This window comes from Acipenser ruthenus, chromosome 43 (genome assembly GCF_902713425.1).
Source record: "Acipenser ruthenus chromosome 43, fAciRut3.2 maternal haplotype, whole genome shotgun sequence".
Classification (NCBI taxonomy): Eukaryota; Metazoa; Chordata; class Actinopteri; order Acipenseriformes; family Acipenseridae; genus Acipenser; species Acipenser ruthenus.
In genome coordinates this window covers 2,395,078-2,412,938 of record NC_081231.1, presented here as the reverse complement: position 1 = coordinate 2,412,938, position 17,861 = coordinate 2,395,078, and the positions used below count along the sequence as shown (strand labels likewise).

The 17,861-nt window shown below is 43.1% G+C and overlaps 1 protein-coding gene across 3 annotated transcripts; it reads right to left on the bottom strand.

Moving 5' to 3' along the window:
* Positions 1 to 142: 142 nt before the first annotated feature.
* On the bottom strand, positions 143 to 17,387 carry LOC131709461 (uncharacterized). Of its 3 annotated transcripts, none has more exons than XM_059012056.1 (8): positions 17,023 to 17,387; positions 9,689 to 13,871; positions 6,765 to 7,448; positions 6,208 to 6,266; positions 5,301 to 5,380; positions 4,414 to 4,719; positions 2,333 to 2,481; positions 143 to 1,170 (listed from the first exon to the last, which is right to left on the bottom strand). In XM_059012056.1, the coding sequence occupies exons 2-7, from the start codon at positions 13,547 to 13,549 to the stop codon at positions 2,336 to 2,338; spliced, it is 5,136 nt and encodes a 1,711-aa protein (XP_058868039.1). In that variant the 5' UTR covers positions 13,550 to 13,871; positions 17,023 to 17,387; the 3' UTR covers positions 143 to 1,170; positions 2,333 to 2,335. The 3 variants fall into 3 exon arrangements, with proteins under 3 accessions (XP_058868039.1, XP_058868040.1, XP_058868041.1); XM_059012057.1 differs by having other exon boundaries at positions 2,379 to 2,481; positions 17,023 to 17,386; XM_059012058.1 differs by lacking the exon at positions 2,333 to 2,481.
* Between the last annotated feature and the right edge of the window lie 474 nt (positions 17,388 to 17,861).

The window sequence follows — 17,861 nt, the reverse complement described above, 5'->3', positions numbered from 1 at the left end:
CCCGATTTGACAAAGTTTTGATATCAATCAGCTGCTCGGAACCGGGCCGAATGACATTCTCTTATTCGTACATTGTCTTATGATTGCTTACATTTTGGAGGTGGTACTTTCTACCTTTAATAATAAAAAAAAAGAAACCCACTTTCCAAGTAAAAAGAGAAAGCTTTTATTGAATACAAAAAAGGTACATTTTCCAAATAAATACTTTCATAATATCTTCAAAAAGAATTCAAGGCAGACGTTTTGCACACCTGCACGCTGCTTTGAAAAAAAGCTTCTTTTTTTTTTTTTTACAGCATTGTATTCAAGTCTCACCTTGATCAATAAATAAAGATTGTAATTGCCTTGAAGTATTCGGCAGGTATTCAATAAATCCATTTACTAAATGTGTTGATTTCAAAACAAGAAAAGCTGTCCTTTCCTCACCTTTACAACGACTACCAACAGCAGTTAACTTAAATTTTGACTGCCGTACCAGGCCCAAGATCGCGCCAGCAGTACACATGTCTGCACCCCGGATGAAAGGAAAATTCACTTCCAATTGTCTTTTAAAACCCTCAATGCAGATGTTGTAAAGGTGAGGGAAGGACAGCTTCTCTTGTTGTGAAATCATGAATGGATGTATTTAATACCAGCTGATAAATACGTCTTAAAGGCAGTTACGAGTGTGAGTATCATCACACCCCTACTAAAAATGAACAATTTTAAAAGACAGTGCTTATATTGGCTCGAACTTTGCAAAACTGAATGAGCATGCAATGTAAAATATATGATAATTGCATTATATAGTCATGCTAAATCATTTAGATTTTGACAGTTTTTGACAGGGGTAAAATAACACATGTACAGGATTTTAAAAAGCAGAAGGTCTTCGTTTCAGATCACAGGAAAAAAAAAGATACATAAAATAATAATATTCAGATTAGTGATTTTCAAATCTCATGCAACACATTTGTACGTTTCTGATCCTTGTTTAGCAATTGGATTTGAATGGGATTTCGTGCCCTGTCCCCTCAGTAACCCTCTTTCTAGTGGAGCTCTCTGTCCTGGGAAGCACAATTGTCATTTTATTGGTCAGGTAATTCTGGAGTTCCCCAGTAGGTGCTGCCGTTGAGCTGCGTGGTCAATGGTGCCTCTTGTTCTCCAACGCGTTTTATCTTTCTTGAGGATCTGTTTTGTAGAAAACAAACAAAAAATATGTAAAAGCCTGTTCATTGTATCTCCTGAAAAGTAAGAAAAGTTATTTTATTTTATTTTTTTTTATTTTTTATAGGTTCAAAATAATAAGTAATATTCAGAGCTGCTTATAAGAAGTGTTGTAAATTCCAAAAGTCTGGACCGAAATACGGCCAAACTCCCTCTAGTGTCATTTAAAGAAACTGTAACTAACAAAACACATTTTCTCTGCCATGCACATTCATATATAGGTCTCAAATGTGCAGCTTTGAAACAAACACAGGTTTAAGCAAACATGTATTTTCATTCAGGAAGGGGACATTGCTCCCACCCCTTTACTGGCTCCTTTCCTGTCAATAACCAATCAGCTGCTACCCCTGTTGACTGACATGCTTTTAGCCAGTAATGCTTTGACCCTGAAGACACTGCTGGGATGAAATTAACAAGGCAAACAAATTGAGAGCTTAGTGTAGTACCAGATGTCAGCTCACAGTTTATTCGTGGTCTGGAGCTCAGGCTCCCTTACGTTTCACAGTTTATTCGTGGTCTGGAGCTCAGGCTCCCTCACGTTTCACAGTTTATTTGTGGTCTGGAGCTCAGGCTCTCTCACGTTTCACAGTTTATTCGTGGTCTGGAGCTCAGGCTCCCTCACGTTTCACAGTTTATTCGTGGTCTGGAGCTCAGGCTCCCTCACGTTTCACAGTTTATTCGTGGTCTGGAGCTCAGGCTCCCTCACGTTTCACAGTTTATTCGTGGTCTGGAGCTCAGGCTCTCTCACGTTTCACAGTTTATTCGTGGTCTGGAGCCCAGGCTCCCTCACATTTCACAGTTTATTCGTGGTCTGGAGCTCAGGCTCCTTCACGTTTCACAGTTCATTCGTGGTCTGGAGCTCAGGCTCCCTCACGTTTCACAGTTTATTCGTGGTCTGGAGCTCAGGCTCCTTCACGTTTCACAGTTTATTCGTGGTCTGGAGCTCAGGCTCCCTCACGTTTCACAGTTTATTCGTGGTCTGGAGCTCAGGCTCTCTCATGTTTCACAGTTTATTCGTGGTCTGGAGCTCAGGCTCACTCACGTACCACAGTTTATTTGTGGTCTGGAGCTCAGGCTCACTCACGTTTCACAGTTTATTCATGGTCTGGAGCTCAGGCTCACTCACGTTTCACAGTTTATTCGTGGTCTGGAGCTCAGGCTCACTCACGTACCACAGTTTTTTCCGCTTGACTTTTGTGGAGCTGCGCTTCTTACAGACAGACTGCTCGTCAGAATCAACAAGCACTTCAATCTCAGCCACGGGCGACTCTCTCCCTGTTTGAAATGCAAGAGAAACAACAAAGTATTAATTGATGTGATCCTTTATAAAACACAGTCTAGTCCTCCTAAAATGTCTGAATAGTCAATTTTGTAGAGGTTTATAATTTTCTGTTATGTCTATTCTGTATAATTCTTATTGTTTGTTTTTTTGTGCTTAGATCATTATTTTCTATGTCTTACTAAACATTCCAGCAAATTCAAGAGTTGAGGGTGGCCAAATGTGAGACAAGGAGACTGAACTGCTCCCTCTCCCTCCCTCACCCCCTAAGAGAAAGGGTGCTCCCTCCAGCCCTCCAGTCCAGAGCAGGCTTGAGGCATGGAGACTGAACTGCTCCCTCCCTCACCCCCTAAGAGAAAGGGTGCTCACTCCAGTCCAGGGCAGGCTTGAGGCATGGAGTCTGAACTGCTCCCTTCCTCACCCCCCTAAGAGAAAGGGTGCTCCCTCCAGTCCAGGGCAGGCTTGAGGCATGGAGACTGAACTGCTCCCTCCCTCCCTCACCCCCCTAAGAGAAAGGGTGCTCCCTCCAGTCCAGGGCAGGCTTGAGGCATGGAGACTGAACTGCTCCCTCTCTCACCCCCCAAGAGGCCTTTAACAGTAACTTATTAAACTGTGTTCTCAACTGCAACACATCCAGGACAAATACAACTGGAGTGAAACAAAAATTAGTAAACAGGGAAAAATGTTACATCCACGTTTTTAAAGCAATCCAAGGTCCCTTGCGTAAGATGAGACATTGAAAGTATCTCTTGTTGGTTCATAGCCACCAAATTAAAATGTCACCAAAGGTATAGAGACCCCTGCCTGCTGCAGCAGCCAATCCCTATAGATATGTGACATCATCACTTGCTCATTAAAAGGCAATATGTCATCCAGATCCCAGACTGGCTCTGTTATGTGTAATTAAAGTATGTGCAGCAGATATACAGAGACTGGTGGAATTCTACAGCACAGAGTTCAGAGCTGGACGATACTAGCGTTCTGTATTTAGTAACTACGCAGCAGAGATGCGGTACTGAAAAGCAGGTTCCAGAGGTAATGAGCAATCCAGCTCATCTTTAATCCACTCATGTGACTCAGTGCAGAGGTTATTCAAACGGATGTCCAGGGCATTCTGATTACTGTGATTAATGATCTCAACATTTTGGTAACATTTTAAATCAGTTAATATTAAAGGTTTGGCGATCAAACCCCAAGATTTTATTTTTCGAATGACACGTTAAAACAATTTAACAAGAGTGTTAAGCGATCAGTTGCGAAGCAAATGCTGTGTCCACATCTGAGCAGTTACTTGTGCAACAAGGTTCCCGCATCTACAAGTTTCATTTTCTTATGATAATGAGTTGACAGGTTTTTTTTACATTTTTATTCCATATAAGGTGAAGTAGTTTTTTTTGGTTTTGACAACTTTTTTTTTTTTTTTTTTTGTCCCGTGTCTACAGGTTTAGAATTTGTATTTATTTTTTGACAACTGAGGCGACACTTTTTTCGGTCCGGTCGTAATGTGTCCAGTAATTAATGAGGAAGAGTTGGCTGTTGTTATTTTAAATGCCATAAAGAAAAGACCAATCAGTTCGCGAATTGATCGCCTGTGTCTACAGAAGTCTCTCAGGAGGTTGCTTGGAAAGCAGAGCCTACCTCTACTTCAAGCAACTGGTTGTGCAACTGCTCGCAACTGGTTGCAGGGACATCCACGAAAAAGCGACACGGTTGCATGCACCCAACTGATCGCTCAGGTGTGAACCCAGCCAAATTATTATTATTTTTTTATAACAATATGCATTTCTTAAGTAAATTGGTACTCAATAAGTGTGTGGAAAAGAGAAAGCTTTGTTTTCTGTTGTGTGTTTTTAAGAGGTTTTATTCTATTAGAATTAATAGCTAGCAGCCCTAGCTGGCACACCTTTCCCACCCCCTGCCTGCAGTACCTGCACCCCCCTGCTTTAACTGGCTGCTGAAGAAGCGTTCTCTCAGGGAGACTTGCTCGTCCCAGGCCTCCAGGATGCTGTGCTTGTCCTGGGCGCTCAGGCTCAGGGAGTGCGGGTGGCTCTCTGCGATGTGACTCCTCACACTCTCCAGGCTCTGCTGGTGCTGCAGCACCCCGCACACCATGCACACCAGCAGGGCGGTCTGGGGGTCGTAGTCCATCAGGAAGCGAGTGCGCCACCCCGCTTCCGAGTCCGGGACATCGTCCTCCGAGAAGGGCTCCGGTCCTTCTGTACCCACTCCAGGGTCTGGTGTTCCAGTTTTTGGAAAAAGAAATCAGGTAAGGTCAGTGCTCCACTGGCACAGCTGTAGTTATAAAACTTGGAAACTAAAACACAGTATATTCAGTGTCTCTGTGTAAGCGGGTCACTGATCAAATGGTTTGTAAATACAGAAATACTAAAAGGAAACATACGAGTCTCGAGTCTATCGCAATGTTTCCACTGTCGAAATATTTGTCATTGCTTGTTAAGTTTATTTATTTGTTTCTCTTTTTTTAATTTAGCACTATCGAGTCATTTTGTGACAAATCACCCGACAGGTAGACCCCTACCCCCTCCGATCGGTGCTCACGGTTGTTCAAGGCAAAAAAATTATCATTTTAAGTTTTCAGTCTGATCGGGTCAAGGAGTCAAAATTTGGTTGAATTTGAACCCCCCCCCCCCAACCTTTAAACATTTACAAGGAGCCCAACCACGAAAATTCCTGGCACCTGGTCATTGCAATAATATACCTAAACACGGGGAGTTTTGAAACCCAGGACTTAGTTGCAGGACTGGTGTGAGTTTCTAACCCTGCAGAACTGAGAAGATGAAACTGAAACGTGTACCTTTCAGCTGTAGAAGGATGACATCATCCTCACAGGGCTCTGCCTTGACGTTCTGTTCTGCCTCCTCTTCTCTCAGAGACCTGAGAGAAACAGCAACACATTAACTGAGGACATCTACGACTGTCTGCACTGGGGTTTAAAGAGACAGTAGCTGACAAAAGAATAACATCAATCTTATTTGCTGTGCCTTTGTATTCCTCATATAGGTCTCAACTGAGCAGTTTCTAAAGCTTGAGACCTATTAAAATCTATGTTTATCTGGTACTACGCTTGGGTAAATAAATCTCTATTTGCAAGTCTTGCTTTCATAAAGTGTTTGCACTTCCTTGGTGACCTGGAGAGTGGAATCCTCCCCCCCACCCCCCTCCCCCTTCAGCGGCTTCTTTCCTGTCCTTGACCAATCAGCTGCTTCCCCTGTTGACTGACATGCTTCCAGCCAGTAACAAGACCCTGAAGGCACTGCTGAGGAGAAATGATCTGGGAAGCGCAGGTGCAGCAGACTAACGGAGAGCTTTAAACCTAATGTAGTACCAGAGGATTTAAAGTCTTAAAATCTTAAGAGGAGTTGACATAGTTAAAACCCGAACCGATACTAAAGGCACAGCACAGAAGTTGGAAATGAAGTAGAGATAGAGATAGACTTAGGACTTCCATTTATTCTGCTTAAATTAAAGGTAAAATGTTGGTCCACAAATAATGCGGACAAGCCCTCACACATCTGTATACTTGTCATTTGCAGCAATACGGTGTTTCAGTTCTGAAAGGGAACAAACACCTTCAAACACAAAGGGAAAGTGTAACCTTGACCTGACACTGATACGCTCGGAATGCATTTAGCGAAACCTGATCAGGAAACCGTTTTGCTGAAGCAGTGTAATCCGCTTTGCCCGTCGACAGCTCTGCTTACTTTTGTGCCATGATGTTGCTTTCCTCACAGAAGGTAAACCACTGGCCTTCATCTTCTCCCTTTAAATAAATGTTTAAAGATGTAACCATTACAGGGTTAAAAACCAATGCTTTAAAAACACGATTCTGACACTCTATAGCATGACAGCAAGTAGGATATTCTCTTTTTCACAGCTTAATTTTTCTGCCAGACAGACTTATTTATACCCTATGATGTTGAAAACTGTGTGGGGTAACACAGGAAGTACACCTGTAGAGCTGTGGCGAGATGACCTGGCTTCACCAAGTTAAAATAAACCAGTGGGAACGTTATGCTAATAAAACATGGACAAAACATTTTTAAAAGCAAGTTAAGCTATCGTGTCATGCACCTCATATTAATAACAAGAAAATGTGATCACTGACATTTGGCGAGAAGCCTTTCTCGATAAAGTGCGAAACGTTTGTCATTGAATTTATTACGTTTCTTTCAGTATTTATACATTTCCTGAATGTAGTATCATTACGGCTTCCACTCCCCAGAAGCGAGTCACTCATTTTTTTTTTAAGTTGTTTTACCTGCATTTCCCCGAGCTGCTGCCACCTCTGTCCCTCCGCCTCTCCTTGCCTCCTCATCTCCCTCTTCCTCGCTGATGTCTTGGCTCTCTGCTCCTGCTTCTTGAGCCTCCAGTACTCGCGCCTTTGCTGCAGGGTGGCTTGGTCCAGCTGCTTCTTTGTCATTGTTCTGGTAGCCTTGCAGGGAGCTGCGGGCCTCGACTCGCACATCTTGTTCTGCTGTGGGGCCCCTCTCTCCTCATCACTCTCCTGGATCCTCAGCTTCCACCTCCTCACCCGGGGGCCTTCAGGGCTGGAGGCCGGGGCATCTTGCTGGCTTTCCAGTATCACAACAGGGCCCTTTGCCAAGGCACAGCTGGGCAACTCCTCTGCCCGCCCCACCTGGGTTTCCAGAGAGACGTTTTCAGATGGTTCAGCAAAGGTGGCGTAGTCGGTAGAGCAGGCTCCTTTTGTCTCGTTGATTTCAAGGTGTTTAGAGAAGCTGGCTGCACCGTCTCGTTGGTGGTCAGTCACTGTACCAGTGTTAAGCAAGACCGAACCATTTTGTGGTTCCTGTTTCTCTGCAGTCTCTGGCAAGCCCAGAAGGTTTTGAGGAGGTCCAGGAGATGGAGGTAGGGTAAGGCCTGCAGAGTGAGTCACAGCCTTGGGGAGACACCCTATAGTCTTCTGTTCTGCTTCGCCTGTGCCCTTATAAAAAGGTAAGAAAAAACAGTATTAGCTTTTTTTATCCATAATGAAATACAATCCCCAGAATGTGATATTCTCAATAGCGTCTTCTAAATATCGTTAATACCAAGTTTCATGACAGTGCGACAGGACTGCCAGAAATTAAAATAAGTTTGTAGACCAAAGTCAACCAAATACTAGCCTAAAAGTAGCCCAATATTATGTTGCCTAAACTAGCTCAAAAGTAACCCAATAAACGTGGTATTTTCCAGTTTCTTGCTACATTTTTATCTTAAGGTATGCGAATGATCAGAACTCATTGCACAAACACACAAACTGGGTATCTACAGGTAGCAGAGTGGTTAGAGCATTCGGTACTGCGTAAGCAAAGGTCTTCAAAAGGGGAAAAAAAATGAAACCAGGAGACTAGCAAAGCTAAACGGCTATTTAATGAAAAAATACAAATACTTTCCCTATTTCAAAGGACATTATATATCAATAAACCTTTTGAAAACGTAAAAAAATACTGAACCTACCTGAATTCTGACTACAGATCTGTGTGAAGAGTATATATATGTGTAAATATATATTAAACTATGTACATGTGCAGTCGTTGTGAAATGGTTTGCATAGCCGTTATACGTGCTGCTGTCAAACTGCCAGCAGCTCCCGGGGAGGACCATGGAAAATGAGGCTGAAGTTAGGTTGTTTCTTTGCAGTCCAGATCAAATGTGGAGTGTGTGTTTGACAGCAGCTTTAGCCCCATTCTATTTCAACTGTCATCTTTAAGAAATGACATCTGAGAGAACACTGTCTACATTTAATTCACCTTCGGACTCCCACTCTTTCCTACTGTATTTTATATCAGTATATAAAACGGACGCGGACGCGAAACATGAGCGACCTGTAATGCAATGTGCGTCATATCCACAGATATTGATGCTTGTTATCGTTACAATATTTAGCAAAAAGAGATGTAAACACTACGGGTTGTGTATCATATAGCTTAGTATTTTGCAATACAAATATAGTTAAGTCTTTAAAACTATTCAAAATATATCCAAATGCAATGCCTACACAAATGCCCAAAACTTGCCCAAAAATTAGGCACCTGCCCAAAGCCATTTCTTCACACATAATAAAAAAAATACAAGCCCAATCTGGCAACACCGTGCGTACGGACAACCGCCGAGTTTTATGGACATGTAAGCAAATTAATTAAGGATTTTGAACGTGTTTGAAGAACAAATTAGATGAAAAAAAGTTAAATCCATCTGAAAATGTATTTATTTAGGAAATCACCTCAGGAACTCCAAAAACACTATGGCCAAAAGTTTTGCATCACCCTATAGAATTAACTCATTTTGCTTCATAAAGTCGAATGAAACCTGCTGAATAATGTTACGTTAACATATTGAATTACACATCGTGTTGTAGTTTTCCATATACTTTATGAAAAACTGTCAAATTGAAAAATCTAACATGAAATACTGTACTACTTTTGCAATATCATTTTGCAGCTTCTTTGATTACATGATGTTAAATAAAAGATCTAAATTATGTTTATATAGTTTTTTGTTTTGTTTTAAACAATGTCTTATTCTTAAAATTCTAGGCGATGCAAACTTTTGGTCATAGCTGTACAGGTCCCCTTTCCTGGTACCCTATCACTTCCTGTGGTCAGTTTCTTCACTCCGGATCTTAGCGTCATTCTTGCAGGAAGTCTAACACAGGAAGTAAAAAGGCTGTATAATTTTCAACCTATACAAATTGCCATATATAAAATTAAACTAAAAGAACGAAAAATATAATCATGATCATTTTATATAGTTTTGCAAAGGCAAATAGGAGGCAATAAAATGCATTTTAAAAGGCTTAGTTAGCACTCCTTTAAAGTGCTTGTAGCCAACAAGACAATTCAATACCTTTTACACACCATGCACAACCATTCACTATCATAGGTCTCAAATGTGTACTTTTAAATGTTTTTGCAAACATGCATTTTCCTTATTTATTTTTTTTAAATGACATCTGGTGCTTACATGCTTTGCAGGCAATAAATTTAAGATAGCATCTGTTTTTTTGTTTTTTTTCCAATCTGCATATATACCTACAGTGTACAGTGAATTTAAGTGTAAAACAGATCAGATTTATGAAATCATTTTGTTAGCTACAATCACTTTATGCGGTCATGTTCCACATTGGCTATGCAATGGCAGTCTTATCTGTTACATTGGCAGCATGATTTTCCCTGGATTTACCTGCGTTTCCCAGCCTGCCTGTGCTTGTCTGGCCAATCTGACCTCCGCAGCTTTCTTGGCTCTCTGCTCCTGCTTCTTGACCCTCCAGTATTCACGGCGCATTCGCAGCCTAGCGGCCTCGTCTATCGGCGTTGTTCTGCCAGCGATGGGCCTCCTCGCATCGCCTCTCCTGCTCTGCCTCAGCCTCTGCATCCTTCTGCGGGCATTGTCCCGGTCTCGCTGCCTCTGCTCCTGACCCGGGTCCGGTCTGAGCGGATAGCAGTGTACCTCATTCTCCTGCACCTTCAGCTGCCACCGTTGCACCTGCAGGGCCGGGGGGCTGGAGACCCGAGGCTCCTGCTGCTGTTTTGAAATCACAAGGTCAGGCTCTGTGGCTTGGCTATCCATCTCGACTTTGGGCTCTTTAGCCAAGCCGAATGACGTATTAGTCTGCACAGCACAGCTGAGACTGTCAGAAGGTGTGGTAACTGTAAGATCTGGACAGACCTCCTTTATAAAACAGCAGCCACTGGCTGTATTCAATTCCTGCTTTATAGTTCCAGGCAATGTAGACTTCTCTGGGTGGACAGAACAGGCATTCAAATCAAGTTTCATTTGATGCACCGAGTTTGGGGAAATGTTAAGGTTCTGGGGCATTTGGGTAATCACAACAGCATCCGGCAAGCTGCTGTTGGAAGTGTTGTTGCGAGGGGAGCTTGCGTTTGTCATTGAGGATTGGCTATAGTTCATGAAGTCCTGGGGTTCCAAACTCTTGGATAGCATGCCTTTCCTTTCCCTAGCAGCGCGTTTTGCCCTCTGTTCTCTCTTCTTAACTCTCCAGTACTCCCGTTTTCTAGCCATTCTCACATCTTCTGGAATGGGAGCCGGCTGGCTAGGAGGCTTCACTGCCATAGCTTTCTCCTCCGACTTTTTCACGTGGACTTTCTTCAGGTGGCAACTCAATGGCTTCGTTCTGAAGGTCTCCTGGCTGGTCCGAGGTGTGTTTTCGCTAGCCTGCTTCCCGCCAAACCCAGTGCTCTGGCTCAGTCTTTGTTTCAGAAGGACCTGGCGCTGGTTTTTGGCTCTGAAGTTCTGGAACTGTCTGAGGTGTGTGGGAGAGTGTGGAGACGCCATGGTGGCTTGTGGATGCTGAAGTCTTTTAGGAGTGCTGTGCAGCAAGACTCTGGGTCCTTCTGAAGCTGCTGTACGTGATGCATTAGAAGATCCAACAGATGACAAAAGAACAGGAGATACCAGATGAGAGCCCGTCACATTCACCGTACTTCTGAAGCCTGACTGAAGACGACACTCATTTATCCCGTTAAAGGTTTTCCCCATTCTGGCTCTCCCTAATGCTTGGTTAGCACCTAGGCTTTTCTTCTTGGGGAGCAAGCAGCTTGGTAGGCTGCTCTCCAGTACTGATGCAACAGACCCGCAGTCTGCAGGACTTGGTGGAATGTCGCCACTCATGGTGCCGTCTTCTTTTATAAACCCTCCGATGGCGTCGCAGACGACGTCTGGGACAAGAATGTTTTCTCGGGGATTCTGCACGTTCTCAAACCCCAAACGCTCCCTGTGTCTCTCCCCCAGGATGGACAGGCAGCGCTTGATTCTACGTGAATGCGCGTCCCTTTCCTTCATCCTGGCCTTGGCCTCTGCGGTCAGCTTGGCTCTCTGCTCTCGCTTCTTGATCCGCCAGTACTCCCTGCGGCGAGCCAGCCTCTCGTCTTCCAGCTCGGCGGCACTTTGGACTCCCGTCACAGGAGGGTTGCCCCTGGGTGCGTTGGGTCTTTTCAAATCCCCTTGATTACTCAGCCTCTGGGTTTCGAGGACACTATGCCTGTGTATCTTTGACCTGAACATGTTCCAACGGTCACCATCTCTCAGTCTCTGACGCCAAGAAGGAACTTTTGAAACCTGGGAAGAAATAACCTTTCGGCCATTTCCAGTACTGTCCGGCCTTTTAGAAATCTGGGCCATTGGTTCAGCTGAGTAAGAGCCACTGGGTGACACCTGGTTTAAAGACAGTCGGTCTGGAAAATCAGCAGGTGCCTGAATTTTAGCAGCAGCACCATCACCGACACATCTTCGAGTTGGGATAACAGCAGGTCTCGGTGCTTCAACAGTGCACACTTGCACAGCACTGCTGGGGAGTGCCATCCGATTACAAACTGGCTGTGGAGATTGCAGATCAGAAACCAGGGGCCGGACTGTCTCCTGTTTAACTGCTGGGTACAATGAAACTGTGGAGGTGTGCGGAGGTGCACCTGGAGTCGTGAGATCTTTAACAAGCCTTCCTGTTGTTGCAGCGTTACAAGGCAAGTTGTGTGGTGCTGTGGACTGACTGGCAATCCCTCCTCTTTGAGGCCAACCGACCTGCCCGTCCTGTATTCTGGAGAGGAAACGTTTGCCCTTCTGTGATTCAACGTGCCTCCTTTTGATCCTTTCCTTGGTGGTGGCTGTCAGTTTGGCTCTCTGCTCGCGTTTCTTTATGCGCCAGTATTCTCTGCGTCTGGCTGCCTTTTCCTCCTCCATCTGATCTAGACCAGTCTGGGGACGAGCTATCTTTGGTACACTTACCCCCCGAGTGGAGTTTTGTATCTTACAACCCTGAACAACAGAATTTGGAATGTTCTGAGCCTGTTTTTGGGCAGTTGTTGGACTGCCTTGGCTGGCGGCTGTGTGATTGACTCCCTCTAAAGTGCCGACAGACAGTTGCTTGCGTGTAGGAGTGGTAGTTTTAGGATTGCAGGCTTGTGGCAGATTACGCTGTCCTCGAACTGGCAGAGAAGAGGTTCTCACTTGATGGCAACGGGCTTGGACCATTGTAGGAGAATTACCGTTTAAGACAATCTTTTTACTTTGAGTTTGGTCACCAGGAAACACAGGACTATGAACTTGGGCTGTCGCTTTTAGGCGAACCTCAGGCACTTTGGGGCAGCTGTTAAGAAGAGGTCCATTTGGTTGAGAAAGAGAACTCTGGCTGCAAGCCGGTTTGCCCATCTCCATTGCGCCATTACAAGACTTTGGTAAAGGACCTACTGCTGGGGGGTTGCTTTTATAACTTAGCTCAAAAGAAACGCTGTTGCCATGAAGCTGCGGTACGACTTTACTGAGTTTCAATCTCTGTTTTTGCCGTGCTGCAGTTTGCCCCTCATTGTATGTCGCCCTGGCGACTAGCGGCGGTTGAGAACCCAATCTAGACGGAACGCCAGATAACGTGGCAGAGCCCTGGCGATGACACCGTGACTCCACACCAGGTATTTCTGAAAGCAACGGCTGAGCGGTTTGCCTTTGGGGCTGAGTGAGCACTGCTGGCTTTGGACAATAGTCTTCCTGGACATGGATCTGAAATGGGGCGGCTGACAAAAGCCTCTTTGCTGGTAAATCAGCACCAGCCTCCTGAGCAAGTGTCTTGCAGGGCAGCCTCTGTGGGTGGTGCACTTTGGGCACAGCGTTTTCAAGAGCGCTCATTTGACCACGTGGATCTTGAACACCACTGTCATGCTGGTACGAGCCGTCGGGATTAAGAAGGCAGGGATTCACTCCCCGCACTGAGGAGGTCCGAGAGCCACGCGGCGCCTCGGAACTTATCGCAATCAGGCCACCCTCGTCTTCAACAAACCCTCCCAGGGAACTGCAGCCGGCAGCTCCAGCAGGCAGAACATGCTGCTGTTTTGTTCTCGTCCTGGCATCTCTGGCTCTGTTGGTTTCTTTCTTAGCGGCTCTTTGCTCCCGCTTCTTCGTTCGCCAGTACTCCCGTTTCCTGGCCATCGCCTCCTCATCGTACTGGGCAGCAGAGCGGCGCCGCTGAGTTTTGTTGGCAGTGGCTGTGCCCCCCAGCCCTGAGGGGTCACCTCCTGTTGTATGTTGGCACTGCATTATAGACCACCCTCTGTGACTTTGAGTCTAGACAGGCAGCACATAGCCTTCAAAAGGTTGTTTAGTGGCGGAATAGGCTGGAAAGGCATGCAAATACAAAATAAGACCTCCCATGCAGTCCATTTCTGATTTCTCTGTTTCTCTTTACACTGCTCAGTGTCCTGCTGTGTTGGGCTCACATGTGCTGTTTGGGGACGGGAACATCTTCACATCATGCTTGCAGAAACACAATACTCAGGTCATGACCATCCTCTGCTTGTTGTTTTTCATTTTTTTCCTGCTGTTTTCTACCCCCCCGTTAGGGTTTGCGACTGTATTTCCCCTGCAAGACAGAATGAAAAAAAAGGGCTTTTCAAAAAGAACACTCAAGAAGCGAAACCTTGCTATGAAATGTGTCCTTGTCAAAGATTTTTTTTTACTAAGATGCTATTCATTTTAGTTTTCTTTCATGCAAATTGTATTTGATTTTTTGTATTATTATTATTTAAAATCGGATGTGCAGATGAGTTTCATCAAGTTACATCCAAATCAATGTTTTTGGTTTTAAGGTAATCAAACAGTAGCTTGATATGTTTAGAACTGCTGATTACAACCTGAACGCCAAATACAGGGGTGGCCTTAATATGGAAAGTGGCATTTTACTGCCATCAAAGGGAGCACAGTGGAATTTAAAAGAGTGTCTCAATTGAGGTGGCCTAAAAGACATCCATCTACATGAATCAGTTACAGTAATCTTAACCTTTTTATTATTCTGAATACTGCAAAGTCTTTTAAGAGCAGATGCCTGAAAAAAAATATAGAAGTGACATACTGCGGCACCCACAACGCTTCAGTTTTCCTTAGTTTTATTAGCCATAGTTGTAGCCTTTTGTATTAAATGTTACTACTGTACATCCAACAGTACTTTGCCATCCAATACAGGTGCCTTATAAATAAATACAATGATTCAACTCAGACCAAAATGCTGGAATAATTTGAGTTTTTCCAAACCATGTATGCATTGTATTAAATTGCTTATTTTATTTGACTTCTCTTTTTCAATATTAGCCAGACGTTGTTTTAGATAGTTAGTTAGTTAGTTATGTACTGGGACCTTGTACTAAAAAATATCTAAATCAAGTTTCATCAAAAGATACATTTAAAACTGTGATAAACACTCTTGTGTATATGTTATGTACAGTATGGGTGCCTCCACCAATCCCTACAGCCAGGGAACTCCATTCCCAGCGGGAATATCCCAGGGATAAATATTTTAATGATTCACAGCGACTGAAGCTAACAATATCGTTTTGGTTTTTTTTGGCCATGCACATCTGTTTACTATACAGGTCTCAAATTTGCATCATTGGAGGAAACACATGTTTTAGCAAACATGAATTTTAAACGTACACTAGGTTAAAGAAATCTCTGTTTGCAAGCCATGCTTGTAAAATGTCTTGCACATCCTGGGTCATTTCACCTGGAGGGTGGAATCGTCCCCACTCCTTCACTGGCTTCTCTCCTGTCAATAACCAATCAGCTGTTTCCCCTTACAGACTAACATGCTTTCAGCCAGTAACATGACCCAGAAAGACACTGCTGGGGTGACCAAGGAAATAAAGCAGTAACAGGCTTCCTGGAAGGCAAGGGAAGCAAACTGAGAACTTCGTGCAGTTCCAGATGTCTGTTTAAAAATGAAAATTCATGTTTGCTGTAACACTGTACATTTGAGACCTAAGCAGCCAATAGAAGTGCAAAATGAATAAGATACATGGATTTGTCTTTTTAACTAGAGTTACTTTAAATTGAACTAAATAAACCCTGTATATTTCCCAGCTAATTGTACAGCATTATTATTTAATATAGCGCCTTTCAAGTGTCCTCAAAGAGCCACTTTAACTGGTAAAAGATCTCTCATAAAGCACAGTGCTGAAATCCTTTTCAGCGTTGTACTAAAATGTAATTCCTTGGTGCTTAAGACTCGCACTAGCCCTGCACCCAGCCCTGGGTTTCAGAACTACCTTCAATTGAGCATAAATGCTCAGGAGACAAGAGTTTGATGGGAAATAAATATATCTTTGTTACAGCTGCACGAACAACACATTGTAGTAAACCTAGAGACTCACAGATGAGATTTATTCATTCTGCTATGGGAATGAGTTAATTCAGAGCAGATTTACCTGGGGCCTGATTATGCAAACTCCTGGCACCTACCTGGTCATTTCAGTAATATATCTAAACCAGGGTAGTTCTGAACCCCAGGAATGGGAGCAGCAGCAGCAGGGCTAGCAAGTGTTTCAAGCCCTGTGTCAATTTGCAAATGCAGAGGAAAAAGTCACTACAATGTATGAATAAATAAAACAACAATACTCATGCAACTCTGAAGCTAGGAGGCTGTATTTAAAAAAAAACCCAAACAGAGGTTTGCAGCAATTTAAAACATATCAATTGTTTTTATTAAACCAACACAACCATCAGGACATTTCTCGCCAGTTAAAAACCAGTTTAAAAACAGCTAATGGCTAGTTCTGACTAGGGAAAAAGCAACACGCTGGTCTCTGATGGACTTTTCAAACCAGTATAGTACCGCGTACATCATTATTAAACCAACAAAAAAAAAACCAACAGCATTTAAAACTAAAGTTAGAAAAAATATAAATACCAACATGTTGATAAAGTCTTTTTAAAAGCAGCGAACATGGGAAGGGAACTAGACAGGTATTTGAAGGAAAAGATATATTATTATTTAATATATATATATATATTAAACAGATTTTTTAAAATATGAAATACAATTAAAACCTGGTACTAGCTTGTGGTGTCTAACACTCAGACAGTGCTGTTCAGGGACTAGCAGCACAAGGTAATAATAGGCTGTTAATAAGAATCCCATGAAAGGATTTAAAACACAGGATATCTCAAACTGCTATCCAATTAAATTACTGTTTCCATCACTGACTTATACCATCCATGGGAATTACAACTCCCTAAATAAGACACTGTAAAAATACAATAGTGATAATACTGTAGAACTGCTGTCATTATCATCATTATTATTATTATTATTATTATTATTATTATTATAGTTCTGGGTGCTTCAGTACATAATTATTACACTACAATCAGTTTTGAAACAAGTCGAATATGTTACTGTCGCTTTAAACCGTGTCCCTCTTTCGCTAATATAATAACACGCGTTAGCCATTTTTTTTCTGCCATTATCTTTATTATTATAACTTTAAACATGTACACTGTGGAACATACATTACAAAAACGAAGCGACAAGCAGAAAACGGGGACATAAACCCGTGTCAACGTTTCGACTGCGGTTTGTCTCGCAATGGACACCCTTTTTGTCTTCCTCTTCCTCTCTCTCTCTGTCCACACGGACAGCCAAGCCTTCTGTAATATTTACACGGGCTACAAAAACGGCAAACTAAAAGCAAACGGTTCTGAGAGTGGATTTGTTATCCGAGTCAAACATGCACATTTACCTGGGTAGTTAAATTTAACTTTTCCGGGACAGTTTGCGACGTTTGGACATTTTTTTTACAGGCAGGACATTGCAGTAACTTCCTCCATTGAGCCTTCCCTTCTGCCGCTGCCTTGACAACGGGAAAGTGCCAGGATGTGAGACTGTCTGCGTGACGCGTGGACATAGACAAGCAGCTCTGCAGAAACGCACCGGGGAGAGACATCACGGTTAGCGTACGTGGCAACACTGTATCACCAGGAAAACTGAACCATGTCCGTATTTAACTAAAAAATAAAAAAAATGTAATGTATTGGACATGCATACTTTGTCCAAAATAGTATACAGGGTCCTGTATGTGTTGTGTCCATTCATCACAAAGGTGAAAGCCCTGTGTTACAATTAAATGGGACCGACCCACCCCACATCAGTTTCAATAGGACAGCCCAGAACAAGTCTCTGCCGGTGGGGTCCTACTAAATGTGACACAGGATGCGAACTTATTGCGTAGTAACCGGAAAATGGTCTTCACCTGAGTGGAAGTGAAAACGTCTTTAAAATAAAACGGTTTATTGGGAGGGTGATACTGGGAGGAGGTTCTTTTTGACATGCACCATGTGTGAATCATGTAGAAATATTTTTTTGACTACAGTTCTGCTGCTTTTGGTCATATTGAAAATATGTTATTTTTAAATACATATTAAACGTTTATTTTTGATCAGTTGCAAACATACTGAAGTACGTGGAAATATATAAATGTAGAACCAATTGTTCTATAAATACATTCGTTAAAAAAATGCATTGGTGTTTTCATATGTGCTTTCTTTGTAATATGTCAAAGTAACATACATACAGAAACTC